Consider the following 14,207-nt stretch of genomic DNA (forward strand, 5'->3'; position numbering starts at 1 on the left):
AATTGAAAATCCTCCTACAATAATTTCCAGTTGGCTTCAATTATGAAGACTGTCTCGTGTCCATGAATCCTTGGTCCATGCAGAGAGACCAGTTCAGTGGGGAATGAGGAAGGACAGTAACTTTTCAGACACTTCTTGTCACTTGAGCAGTGCAAGGTATATTGGCTGCACCCCAGGGAAGAAGTGAGGAGGTCATGGGGTGTGGATACACCTCAGACATTTCCTGTTGTTGCTCCTTGCTCTGTTGTAGCACGGTGCCCCTGACAGGCTGTCAGCAGCCCCCTGTGATGAAGCTGAAATAGACAACATCAAAAATATAAAATACACATCAATTGCTTTTTTCTCGGCACCAGTCTGTACTGTAACACCCCCATCATCTCTCCCTTCTTGTTTAACGACATGTGATTCTCTTGGAGCCATCGTCATACTCCTATTAGCAAATGGCCATCCTTAGTTACTTCATTCATTCATCCAACACATGCTTATTGAGTCCCTACTCTAGCCCAAGCTCTGTTGTACGTAGTGGAAATACAGAAGTAAATATCTACCTATTGGATTAACTTTTCCAAATACACCATGGCACTTCAGCCGTGATTTCTTGCTTGCTTTATTTTATGCTTCTCTTTCTTGAGTCCTATTCCAAAATATGTTTTTCTTACTTAATATCCATGCTTCCTATTACATCTTCTTTGAGTGAGAACCTTACTCTGTTGATTTTCCTCTTGTTTCTTCCGCCTCTCCCAATCATCATTCCTCCTCTGTGGGGACACATTCTCTCTGTACTTCTGTCTTAAAAACAAGAAATGTCCTCTCCTGCCCATCCTCCTCCATCTTCTGCCTCATCACTTCCTGTCCTCACATTTCCCACCCTCGCAGTCACGTTTCTAGAAGGTTTGGAGTTCATGTATCGTGCCTGCTTTCTCACTTTCTGTGTTAGGCTCTCACCCCCAAAATCTGACATGACGTCTGTCCTCATGCCTCTCTTGAAATTGCTCCTGATCACAGTGTTCAACCAGTTCCACTGTCCATGTTCATCAGGGAAGGCTTCCAGCTGAGCCAAGCAAACCTAAACGTCCAATGATACAACTTGATAGAAGTTTATTTTCCTGTTCCTGCAACCATTCTGGACAGGTGTTCATGTGGGCAGATCAGCTCTTCTCTTTGTGGACGTTCAGGAGCCCGGAGCCCAGAGTCCTACCATGTGTAAGGCTGTAAGACCTGCCACCAAACTAGCAATGGCACATCCCCATCCCTCCGCCCTCAATGGGCTAGATCCCCATCACACAGCCATAGGAAGCTGCAAGGCAAGCTGGAACATGGGGGTTCGGTGTGTGTCCAGGAACAAAAGGAAATGGATTTGGATGAGCGATTAGTAGTCCTGACCATCTCCTCCTTCTTTGCATGATCTCCTCTGGGCTTCTCTGCCCCCACTCCTTCCTGCCTGGTTTTTCTCTGACCTCCCAAGGCACTCCCACTCAGTCTTTTGTGCGGGCCCCTGGTCTTCCCTGAGGCATCTTTGCTTTTCTCCCTATTCCTTCCATTATAGATGAGCTCATCTGCTCCCTTGTGTTAAAAATACATTTGAATGCCAATGGCATCTACATTTATTTCTCTACATGGTCTTCACTCCTAAACTCAAGCCTATATACACAATGACCATGTGACATCTCGACTTCAGTAGATCACAAGCTCTAACAGTCCACACATCCAACAAGCCGCTCTCCATATCTCCCCCAAATCTGTTCTTCCGCCCATCTCAGTAAAGAGCACCCACTTGGTTGTTCTTTTCAGAAGTCCGGGAGTTATCTCAGTGTACCTCTTTCTTCCTTATCTCCACTGTACTTTCCACCAAGCCCTACAGGGTCTATTTTCTAAATATCTCTCAAGTCCAGCTACCTCTCCCATCGTTACCTCCATCACCATCATGGTGGACTGCTAGTCCTGGTCCAGTTGCTGCCTGATTGGTTTTGTGGAATCTACTTTACCATCTTCAGCCTGTTGTCCATTAAGCATTCAGAATACACTTTTATAAATCCAGTTCTAGCCTTTTCAGTGTCCTGATTTAAAACTCATCAGTAGCTTCCAGTATCTCTCAAGAGAAAGCCTTACTCGTCTCTCCAAGCTCACCTCCCTCTACCTTTTCTCAGTCACTTGCAGCTACTCTGGCCTCCTAGTTCCTGTCTGTGCTCTTCCTTACAGGCACAAAGCTGTGCCCACCTCAGGGCTTTTGCACTGCATGGGCATAGGTTCATTCCTCAGCAAAACATGCCTTTTCTCCTCTCCCACCAAGCCTATCTATTTCCATCTCATTTTAATGGTCACTTCCTCAAGGAAATCTCCCTGACTCTCTCCAACCCTCCAAGGCTAGTAAAGAACCCTTATAATTACTTGTACTTTTTCTTCATGGCTCTTACCAGAAAAGTAATGTGATGTGATCATATCTTAAATGTCCATCTCCCCTCTATCTCCCCCTCAGGAGCCATTGCTACCTCCCTCTGTTCTAGCCCCTGTGCCCAGAACAGTGCCAGGCACTTATTAATGTTTACTAAATAAACCCAGCAATGTCCCCACTCTAGAGCTGAAGCTTAGCAGAGGACGCGTTCAGTGACCCTGCTTCCATGTCCACGGTCTGTAGCACGTTTCAGTAGGGGGGGGATGGGAAGACATCAAGGTTGGGACCCGGACTGAGCTTTGAACTTGCTGATCACTGATGAGTACAGATGTAAAAGACTTGACTTTTCAGATGTCAGAATGGGGCACACTAGAAATGAGACATTTGAATTTGTCAAACACTGGACTTTCTTCAGTTCACCCCGAATTTAATTTTGCAGCACGATCTGGAACACAGAGGGCATTGTTAAAGATCATCCACCTCAGGTCTTTGTTTTAAGGCCTCAGAAGGGACACCAGGGAAACAAAAGAACTGAACTGGTCTTATTTCAATTTTCTGAGCGTTTTTCCTGCATTCTGTTGGTACCAGTTAACTACTGGTCGTTAACAATGGCACACTTTCTTTGACCAAATTCTATAAATTTCTTTCCAGCCTGTTGAGTCTTCTCAGTCATCTTGATTCTTCAGAATTAGACCCATGGCAGTAAATTGAATTCCTGAAATAGATTTGCTTGGTATTTGCTTTGAAAAAAGATGGTATGGGTTTCCCCCACTATCCAAAAGTAGAGTGCTCCTATAAAACCTTTTGTAAACTGAAATCATGTAAAGTGAAGCAGCAATTTCCATTTCATAAAAGCAGAAATCCTCTCTGGATTTCTTCCATTTAGTGAAAACAGGTTCTAAGGTAAGTCCTTCATAAGGGAAAAATGGCGTCAAGTGAACTTTTGGATAGAGGGGGAAATCTGTACTACAGAAGAAGCTTCTCCGTGTTTACTGTACCTTTAAGTATCCAAATCAATTTAATTAAATTCCATTAGAAGCACCAGAGCTGAAACAAACTAATGAAAGCAACTGGTATGTCAGGTGGTATTTATTTCTGTATTAAACTGCAAATACTCCCTTTTGGCCCTTAAGATTTAGTTTAAATATTTAACTCTACTAGGTTTTGTTGTCGAATTGTTGATGGAATTAGTTTTAATGAATCTTTAACAAACACTTTACCTTAAAAAGAGATGGGAGCTTGTTTTATTACAGCAAAGGGAGGCTGAGATTTCATTGACATGCAGACTCTGGCCTGGGCTTCAATCATGCCCGCCGCGCGAATACCCTACTTCCCTTTTTTTCTACATAATACCTTTTATTGAAATAGGAAGTACGTTTGCATAACTACCACTAATTTGGAACCTCTTCTCTCTCTGCTTCATGTGATTACATTAATGGGTTTATTCCACTTAAAAATGACTGGAAAACTGGCACAATGTTGAGCAATCAAGTTTTTCCTCAGTGAGCCATAATATCTTAGCTGGTTGCCTTTTTCAAAGGATGTCAACAATTCATGTTTTGACTTTCATCTGAAAAATAGGTTCCTGATGAAGAAGGCCTGTTAGTGCGTGCAAGAAACAAGCTGTAAGCGTTCCAGTTTGAATGAGCGACTGCGCTTGGGTTGCTAAAAGCCCAAAGGGTTTCTACCACACTTCCTTTCTATCTCAGGTCACTCAAAGCAAATTAGAATTGACAAGCTTTATGGACTGAGAGCCTTCAAGGACAGCTAACGCAAAAAACTTGTATTTGTTACTTCAGAATCAAATAGTCTGTGTGTGCCTACTGAGAAATCCTTGTTTAGAGGCCAAGAAAATCTCATCAGATTAAGGACGTTCCAGAGCTGTTTTCAAAAGGGAGGAAAAACACCAATGACCGAAGATGGGCTAACAGTGTCCTAGTATGTATCTTGGGTTCCCACTGCCATCTATCTCAGTGGAAATAACAACTGTTCTCCATTTTCAGGTTAGTTGTTGATTGAAGCTTTTGTCCAAGTCAGAGATGTCACTTAGCATTAGAAAAGATTTGTTAAATCTAAATTCTAAGTATAGAAGAGAAGACTTCCAAAAGTCACCTTGAAAATGGAGCTGTAAATGGGAACATCGCCATTTAACTTACCATTCGATGGGTGTTCACTCACTCCATCATCCTCCACCTGTTGCTGTCTAGTTTCCAAAGGGTTCCTTCTTCCAGAGGTCAGAGACTTCTAGGGAATTCAGGTGAAATTCCATGTCCTTTAATCACATCTCCTGAACTATGTAACTGAGGATTTGGTATCTAACCACTTTTGCTCTCTCTCTCTTTTTTAATTTTTTTGAAAGTTTATTCATTTCTGACAGGCAGAGTGTGAGCAGGGGAGGGGCAGGGAGAGAGAGGGAGAGGGAGACACAGAAACCGAAGCAGGCTCCAGGCTCTGAGCTGTCAGTGCAGAGCCAGACACAGGGCTCGAACTCACGAACCATGAGATCATGACCTGAGCCGAAGTCGGATGCTTAACCAACTGGGCCACCCAGGCGCCCCAGCCCTTTTTCTCTCTCTAATCACCAGATCCTCTCAACAGCCCCTGAGATATTTACCCTTCCACCATCTCTTTAAACTCTGTAGTATATACATGGGGTAACCTCTCTCCCTCATCCTTTTCCTCCCCCTCCATCTAACAGTGTCTTTCTGTCCTTCTGCATCACTTCTCTGATTCAGCATGGAGGCCAGGGGGTTGGGGGCTCAGCTGGGTGACAGGATGTTTCCTGGAAGTTGGGGGGTCGGGGGATAAATCTTCAAACACTCCCCCATGGTTCAGCTTCACTCCATCTTACCAAACTGCTCTCCACACCTCCTGTCGGAGTGCCCTGCATCCCACTTTCTGGGGCAGTGACGCTGGGCACCAGTGTTCCCCGCCCAGGAATGTTCCCACAGGAGACCCATTCAAAAACCATCCCTTCAGTCTGGGGAAGCACAGTCCGGGAATAGGTATGGGCTCCTGGACCCAACCTTAAAGGAAATTGGAGCAAAGCTAACAGAAAACATGACACGTCCTCCCTTCTCCCCTTCCTTCCTGGCTCTCCTGAGCATTTGTGTTTGCGGAGAACTGAGTGTCTGTGCCGTGGACAGGTGCTGGTGTTTTCTGTGCTGCAGGGAGTGGTAGAGATGGGGGTGGGCTCAGTACGTGCTCTGAGAGCCACGAATGGAATCAGCACCCATCTGGGGCCAGATGTGGCAGGTATAATGGTGCCTCAAATTATCTACAAGATGGTTAAAGAGGAGGCTGTTTTATATACCTCACACTGAAACAGTGGCAGCTGAGGAAGAAATTACCATCTAAAATGGAGCAGGCAAGCCGTAGGCCTTTTTTTTTTTTTTTTAAGTGCCGTTTTACCTAAATAAACTAACACAGCCTGCAGCCCAGCGGTAAGCATGTCATAAAAGACAGCTATACCGACGGCAGAAGATGATACTGATGAGGTTGCCCTAAGCTAGAATAAAAACATCATAAATATCTGATAACCTTCATTTGTTACAGGACAATGGAGTATAAGAACTATAGAGGCTGGCTATAAAGCCTATGACATTGATTATCATTTTGTTGTACAATAATCAGTGCAGTCCTCTTAAATCACTGGGTCCAACTACTATTTCTTAAGCTTCTCTGTGTTGCAGGTACTATGCCCAGGGACCTGGGCTTCAGAAATAAGCAAGGCCCGACCCTACCTCGCAGCTGGGGAGACGGGACCGCGGCGGTCCGTAGCGGGATCGCAAAGTAGTTTGTTCATAGTGAAGCAAAAAAATCTAGAATAGCAATGCTAAAGGCCCCCCCACCAAATCTGGGAGGCATAATCCATTTAGCAATAGTGATTTAATGAACAGGTACTGCCTGCCTCCTCTTTACCTCGCACCAAAGTGTGCAGGATACGTAAGATCTGTCAGGAAGAGGCAGGGAAGGGGCTGTGCCAGGTTGTGGAACTGCCTGATCCGAGGTGCAGACATGCGAAATTGAATCACGTGGCCGGTGGGTGCTGGGTAATCGGGTGTGATTGGGGTTCCGTGTGTGTGTGTGGCACCTCTCGGCTCTGAGGTTGGGACCTATTTTTGTTCCCGTAGACGTCAACCTTGAGAAGGCCTTTTCTGACATTCCCCAGGGAAGTCAGACATTCAGGGCCTCCTAGGATTCAACACTTGAAGACGTATTCTGAATCCCTATTAGTCACCACGGCCTGTGCACAGAAACTTCAACAAACCAGCAGGTCACTGTCCCTACATCACCCAGGGGGCTTTTGAAAATACCAATGCCCGGGCCCTACTCAGAACAATTTAAATGGGAATCTCAGGGCCTGAGACCCAGGCATTACTATTTTGAAACCTCCCCAAGCTGATTGAGTTATTTTTGCCCTTAATTTATGGAAAAGAAATGGAGGCAGAGCTTACCAGGAATTGTGATACTCACGTAGACCAGGGGAGAAGGGCTGATTCCTGGCGACCTTCTCATTTCAGCTCTCGGGCGACAGAGAGGCCCCAGGTGAAAGCAGTTTTCAGCCTTGACGAAGAGCTCTAGCTAGCCTTTGTGCGCAGACCTAACAGATTCAGATGCTGACCTGTGCTGCACACTTTCCAGAGTAAGAAAATGGGGGCAGGTGTGTGTTACACTACCCTCATGTAGACCAATCTGGAAGCCACTTTGTCCCTTCATCTGAAATCTGTTAGTGGAAGTCTCTCCCATCAGTCTTCTTGGAGGTATCTACAAGATGGTCCTAAACTTAATATTCCTATACATTGGAGACCTCCAAATACTTAAGGGGAAGATGCATAAGAACTAAATGGAGTGACCACCAGATGCACATATGATGAAGACCAGTTTCGAGCCCATGAAGAAGAACGTTGCCCGGATTCTCACGAGCTCTGAACCATTGAAAGTACCGATACGGGTGATAGTAGCTTTGGGGAATAATACAGTTTCATAAAGAAACAGGCTGGGAACTTTAACACAGAGACTGAAATTGGTAGAAGGACAGTAAAAGGAGAAGATAAAGAAAATCAGATTATTCCTGGCGGCAATTTAAAGTTCAATGACTTTGAACTCCTCTTTCAGGTTTCTATCTCTATCTACCTGGAACAATTGAACAACCTCTATTTTAAGTTTAATGTGTTAAAAATAAAAACCAATCTGAGGCACAGATATCATATCACCTTTTTGACAGCTTGGCTGGGTCTTGAGCTGAAGGGCACAACTTCTCGGTCATTCTCCTGGAGGCGAAAGACAGACGTTGAAAGAGTCCTTTATCGTCAATATTAAGGATTAACGGCCCTTTCCTATTTGCTGTGGCTGTCCTCCATTCTGTTTTTCTTCCTTGAGGTTTCTTATCGAACACCTAGAAGGCAAAGGGGTGATGTGAATGGGGACTGTGGTCGAGCACCTGGTAGACTAAAATTCAGGAAAAAGCGTCTGGTCTACAGGGAGTTAAAATTTTAAGAAGAAAAAATAGTAATCTAAGAGGCAAGTGATGTAAAAGATATGTGCCCAAGTTGTGTGTGTTTATGTAAACCACTTCAAGCCTTCCTGAGTGGCCCTGGGAAGTAAATGAATAATGAATTGATTGCAAGCTGGCTAGATAACAAATACACACATGGCTATTTGGATAAAAGGAATGTCAGCTTAGCAATAACTTCCCAAAGAAAATATGGCTTCATTTCCCTTCTTCTTTGGAAAGCAAAAAAAAAAAAAAAAAAAAATTTTTCAGAAAAAAATGTTCAATTTTGCAATTTCAAAAAAAATCATACACTAAAAGATCTGGAGGGTCATGAGATTTCTTCTCAAGGTAATTAATCATTCCACATAACTTACTGATTGATCTGTACCGTCATCTGTAGCATCTGATACACTGTTTTCCATGACATTGGGAAGTTCCTACCAGTTTAACCAGAGTTAAAACTGTGGGGTCCCTTCTAGGCATGGTTGCATGTAGCAATGTGAGAGTTCCATGTTTTAGTCACGGCACCTTCGCTCTGGATCGGTGAATGAGAGAGAAGGTGGACATGAGCTGTAACCAGATCACCCCTCCTTGCTCCTGCAGTGGCTCAGGAAACTTCTCTAATCAAGAGCCTTAACTGGGTTTCCACTGTGCCCTGTTCCCTAGGCTCCCTCCTCCGACCTCCCTTCAAAGTTTCTGTGTTCACATGCATACAAGTCGTGGGCTATGCGCAGAAGTGTCAGAAGCAGGGTGGCCTTCTCGGAGCCTCTAAACATCCTCCTCAAGTGTGTGCTAATCCCCTCACCCACAGACAGCTTCCCTGCAAGGCCACATCTCTGTCATGCCTTTGCATTCCCAGAATCGGGTCTTACGAGGGATTGGAAAGGTTTTGTTTGGTGCATCCTTACAAGAGTTTCTTCCTGAGTGAGCAGTTTCAGTATGCGCTTTCCTGGTATTTCCTGAGATGTAAGTACTTCCATGGTCCCATTGTCATCTAAGCATCATGGAATCTGAAATGCTGAGCAAAAAGATGCTTTGTTGTAAGAGACGTTGTAAGAGACGTTGAGCAATCCATTGCCGTCTCACCAAGTAAAACCAAACCAGATCAAGAACTGTGCCACATTTCTCTCTAGCGCCTCCTTTGGTCTTAAAACATACAAAATGTTAGCTGATAGACTTATTGGGAAATATTTTATTTACCTTAAATGACATGTGGAGCATCGTGACTTCTTCATGACCGAAGAAGCCAAGGTTTTGATTAAAGCTATTTCCTGAACCACTATGTGGAACCCCGAAGTATATCTTCTAAATTGTGAAACAAACACAACATGATCTGCCTCTGTTGATCATATTCAAGGATTTTTGTGGTCAACAGAGCTTTACCTCCAAAAGAAAGGAATATATTTTTTAAACAATTTTTCAAATTGTTCCCATACATGAATACACTTTTTCGGATGCATACGCTTTTGAAATAGCTCCCATCCTGCACGTGCTCTTGTAAGACTGCCCCTTCCCTATCCTTGCCAACACCTGACAGAGGATTTAAGGGAAATGCACAAATTCCCATGGAGACATTTTCTCCTTCTACCCTGACACCTACCCCTTACCTACCATGCCATACTCCCACCTTTCTCTGAGGAGGATTTATGCCTTCCACCCCTGATCACCTCAGTCACCACAATTGCATCGCTCAAGACTCTTGGGCCATCTGTTGTTACTGGACCATTAGCATTTAAAGATTCAGGATAGCCAGTAATCTGCCCCAGTAACCCACCTTTCTTTCACCTGCTTCCCATTCCTTTCCCCCTTTAGCCCATGGTCTGCTATCAGCAAAATCCCCTGTATGCTTTGCCCACCCCTTCTTCTTGCTCTGACGCTGGGATATCCCTGAACACACGCTCCCCACACCCGCCACCCTGCTGCCCTCTCAAGTGGTGGCTGTTTGATTTGCCACGCCCCTCCCCAAGGGAAAAACCAGCATCTGTGAAGTACCCTCACCCCAGCAGCCTGTGACCCTTTTAGGATCTGCAGCCACCAACTAGTTTTTATTCTCCATCTCCTCAACATTTACACTTTCCTTTGTCCCAGGCGTAGATTCCATGGGCTTCCATGACATTCTGTTTGCACTCCCTGTCTCCTTCCAGGTTGCCTTCCTGACCACCCCCATCCAATTCAATCAACTCCACACCTGCCACAGGGCAGCTGAATTTGGCTGGAGAAAATAAGCAACGATGCGAACCTGTGGTCTCATTGTAAATTCATTGCCACGTGCCTCAAGTCGCCTCTCAGCATTCTGGCCTCCAGACCGCCTGGCCGTGGTCAGCTTGCCCCCCACTTACCTTAAGAACCATTTCACACACCTTCCCTCCTTCCTCTCTTTTGTCCCCCTCCTCCCTTTTGTTCTCTAACCTCCAGCTCTTCCTCACGCTCCACTGATGACCTCACTTCTCACCCCACCCAGAGAACATGCAAGAAAACATGAGAGAATGTCCTTAGCCTCCCGCCACCAAATCTACAGCCTCCTTGCTGCATCTGTGACCACACTACCTGGCTGTCCTCCTCCTATTCCATGGCACACGAGCCCATTGTTCCCAAATCCTCTCCACGCTCCTCCCTGAAATTCCCTGCAACTTCTCGCTTCCTCTGTGGTATCACCGGCTCTTTCCTCCTCTCTGTTGAGTCACTCCCAAGGAAAGAATGAAATGCTCAGTATCTCCCAGGTGATCTATGAAAATACCTCTTGTCACTCAAGTCTCTCCAAGCCCCATTTCTCCACTCCCCTTAATAATAAAACTTTGTCAAAAGTGGTCTGTGCTCACCCTTCTCCTTCATCAATTCTCATTATCTGTGGAGCCCACTCCAGTTAGATGTTTGCCAACCTGACCAGAGAAAGTACTTTTGCCCCAGTCATAATGGCTTCCATGTTCCCCAGGCCAGTGGCCAGTTGCTGGTCCTGCCTCTCATCCGGTTGGTCTTCTCCTTTACCCATCAGCTTTCCTAATCTTGCCTGATCTCATACCTTCTTGGTCCTCCTCCCAGCTCTTTCTGTCCCTTCTCAGGCTCCTCACACCCTCTAAATACTAGAGTATCCCAGAACTCATTCCTGTGTCCCCTGTTTTCTTCCTTTATCTGCATTCACATTTCTGTCCATTCTCCTTGTTTCAAATAACATCTCTATGCTCAACTCCAAAATTTTATCTCCAGCCCTGAAATCACTCTTGAAACCCTGATTTGCACATTCTGCTTTATTCTGTATCTTCTTTTTCATGTCCAACAGGCATCTCTACCCAACTTGTCCCAAATGGCAGTTGGTTTCAACACCTAAAGCTACTTCTCTCCCAGTATTCCTTGTCTCAGTAAATAGCACTTCCAGTACCCTATTGTTCATACCAGGAACACTGGGGTAAAGCTTGACTCCTCTCGCCTACACCCAACAGCCAGGTCATCAGCAAACCCTCCAACACAGATGCCATATCTGCCCATTGCCCATCATCTGCTGCTATCCAAGCCAGGGTTGTGTCTCCCTCGTCCAACGGATAGTTTCTTCCTTGGTCTCCCCGCTTCTGTTCTACTCTCCCCAAACTGTTCTAGTCACTCCGAAGGCTTCTTATCTTTCTGGAGCCTCTTGATGGCTCCTCAGCCACAGGGACTTCTGGTGGCTCTCACATGTGCTTAGCCCACGTCCACCCGCGTTCCCATCTATTCTTCCCGTGGCCTGGAAGCGCCAGCCTGCGTCTTCGGTACCTGGCACCTTATCATCCTCCAGGTCCCTGCTGCAATGCTAAGTGGTCCCAGAGCAACACACATTCCATAACCATATCCCATAAACTAGCCACACCAGCATCTCCACACTCCACGCTCCTCGATCCCCTAACCTTGCTTTATTCTCCCTTCAAATACTTACAAGTGTGCCACATTTCAGTGTTAATATTTCTTGACTTGCTTCGTGTTTGACTTAGGTGTCCCATTAACTGTCTAAGGCTGACTAAAATGGGATAATAATAGTATCCAGCCTATGAGATTGTTGAGAAAGTTTTGCCTTGTGGTAAAGGTAGTGCTAGGTAAGCGCTAGATAATAGCTTTTAAAATAGCATACTTCTCACCTTGGCTTTTTCCTACCAGCCAAACAGAATAGGAACAAGAATTAGATAAACAAAGACAGAAATACTGAAATGAGTATGAATTTTATTCTTCATTAACTTCCATCTATTTACGCTTGCAACAATTCTTTATAGAACATTGAGTCCCTTAAAAATCTAAATATAATCAGAAACAGAAAAAGCCAGAAGAGTTGAAGTGGTTGCCTCTATGAAGCAGGAGTGGGGGTGAAGCAGGTGTCTGCTTTTCTTTGTTGTAGTTTTAGGTCCCTTTGACATATGACTTCGATGCAAATGAAGTTGAATTAAAAAAGAGAAAACACTGGGAGGATATACATGAACATGAGTTCTTGCCGGGGTGAAGGGAGGGTGGAACTCCTGGCAATTTTTTTTCTTCTTTATGCTTTCTAAATTCACAAAATATGATGTACAATGTGTTTATTTGGCTTTTATAATGAAAAAATGGTACATGTGCATTTTTGTATATTAACTGAAGGCTTAATGGAAGACTTAATTGGTAGGACACATTTCGAATATGCTCTAAAGTGAACAATATAGTTCTGGGTTAAACCAGAGAACATACCCATCTGGGCGTGAAGACACAGTGACGGTCACGCTAAAGGCCTTGAGCAGGTGGGGCCGGGGCGTTGGCGGCCAAGGAGGTTGGAAGCAAAAATGGGGGATCACCTGGCAGGGAAGATGCTGCTTGGCATTGTGATCGCAAACTGATTGGTCCTCGGGGATAAAAAGCGTAAATACTTTTGGAAGACTTCAAGGCAGTTGAAAAGAGGGCCAGACAGAGCTGGAAGCAGGTAGGTAAAGATGAGACAGTTTCAGTGAGGTCATCTAACATTTTTAGCATCATGTTTTCGTTCAAATCTTCTGGGCATTTATTCAACGTTTGGGAAGGAAAGCAGGCCCGCCCCATGTCAGGCTGTCTGGAGGGAGCAAGGTGGGTCTCTGTTCACACTTGTCTCTGTGAACCTTGATGATCGATCGAGCAGGGCTCAGTGATCTCTTTTGACAGACTGCAGAAATGCTTTGCAAAATCTAGCGTTTGGAACGTCGCAATGTCAGGTGATGAAGAATCACTCCACCTTCCCCACTTAATGGGAGCGTGCTGTCTGTTGCAGGACGGATGGTCACAGTATCACTTTGTAGCCTCATCCTCAACCATCGAGAGGGATCGGCAAAGGCCCTACTCTTCCTCCCGCACGCCTTCCATCTCCCCTGTGCGTGTGTCTCCCAACAACCGCTCAGGTAAGCGACGCCTGTAGCCAGCCAGGCCTGCTGTCCCTTGGCCCCAGAGCCCTCCTTCCCACCCCTTAGGCGACTCCCGCAGAAGGAGAGCTGTCCGACTTGGACATTTGCTAGAAGTCTCAAATGAGTCTGTTTTCTTTCGTAGCGGTGGTGACTTTGTGTTATGTTTACACAGACTCGGAGCAAATCTCTCAAACAGATTTCAAAAAATCTCTAACAGGTATTAGATCTGCATTTAGTCAGCGACAAGAATAAAGACAGCTGTCAGATGTTTGCAAATCAGGGTTTTCTGTGCACCTTTTTCCAACTTGGAATAGTTTGAGTAACATTGTATTGATTATCACTGGAATAACAGAGTAGTGGAGAAAGGGCATGCTATTTCTTGCTCTAGAATGACATACATTTGAATATCCCATTGAGGGTCTCATTACCACCCCATATCTGATTAGCCTGTTGTTATTACCTTTAAACCAGCTGATAAATGATAAAGTCTTGTTACGAAGCGAAACCGTAACTTTTAAGTCACTCAGTTTAATTTTCTTTCTGGTTTTGTCACATTTCTGTGACATTTCACATTGGGAGCATTTCACATTGCTTACATTTTGAACTAACTGTTCTTATTTACTTATAAAGACACTTTATACCCTTTTACAATCACATTATATACTGCTCAAGATTAAGGAAAAAATTAAAGGCAAAATATGAGCACATCATTTACTATATAAGTGACATAGTGTTTATTGTTTTTATTCACAGCATAAGTTTGAATTTTTTATCTCTGCGTTTTGGGTTTTGTTGTAAGAAGGAAGCATGGATAAATAATCATATCTATATGTGTGCGTGCACGCACACACACACACACACACACACACACACACACACACAGCTATATAGGCTTTTATTTAAGAGTGTCTCCTTGCTCTTTGCTGCCCTGGCCCTGGTGAGGAGCTATGAGACCTGC

General features: G+C 44.7%; 1 protein-coding gene across 4 annotated transcripts in view; it reads left to right on the forward strand.

Moving 5' to 3' along the window:
* Window positions 1–14,207, forward strand: part of CTNND2 (catenin delta 2) — a 931,760-nt gene that overhangs the window by 899,484 nt on the left and 18,069 nt on the right. For all 4 annotated transcript variants that reach the window (XM_042997513.1, XM_042997503.1, XM_042997520.1 and 1 more), the window contains one exon: window positions 13,120–13,246. In XM_042997513.1, the coding sequence (XP_042853447.1) occupies window positions 13,120–13,246 (127 nt within the window). The remainder of the gene's footprint in view (window positions 1–13,119; window positions 13,247–14,207) is intronic.

This window comes from Panthera tigris, chromosome A1 (assembly GCF_018350195.1).
Source record: "Panthera tigris isolate Pti1 chromosome A1, P.tigris_Pti1_mat1.1, whole genome shotgun sequence".
In the NCBI taxonomy this organism is placed as follows: Eukaryota; Metazoa; Chordata; class Mammalia; order Carnivora; family Felidae; genus Panthera; species Panthera tigris.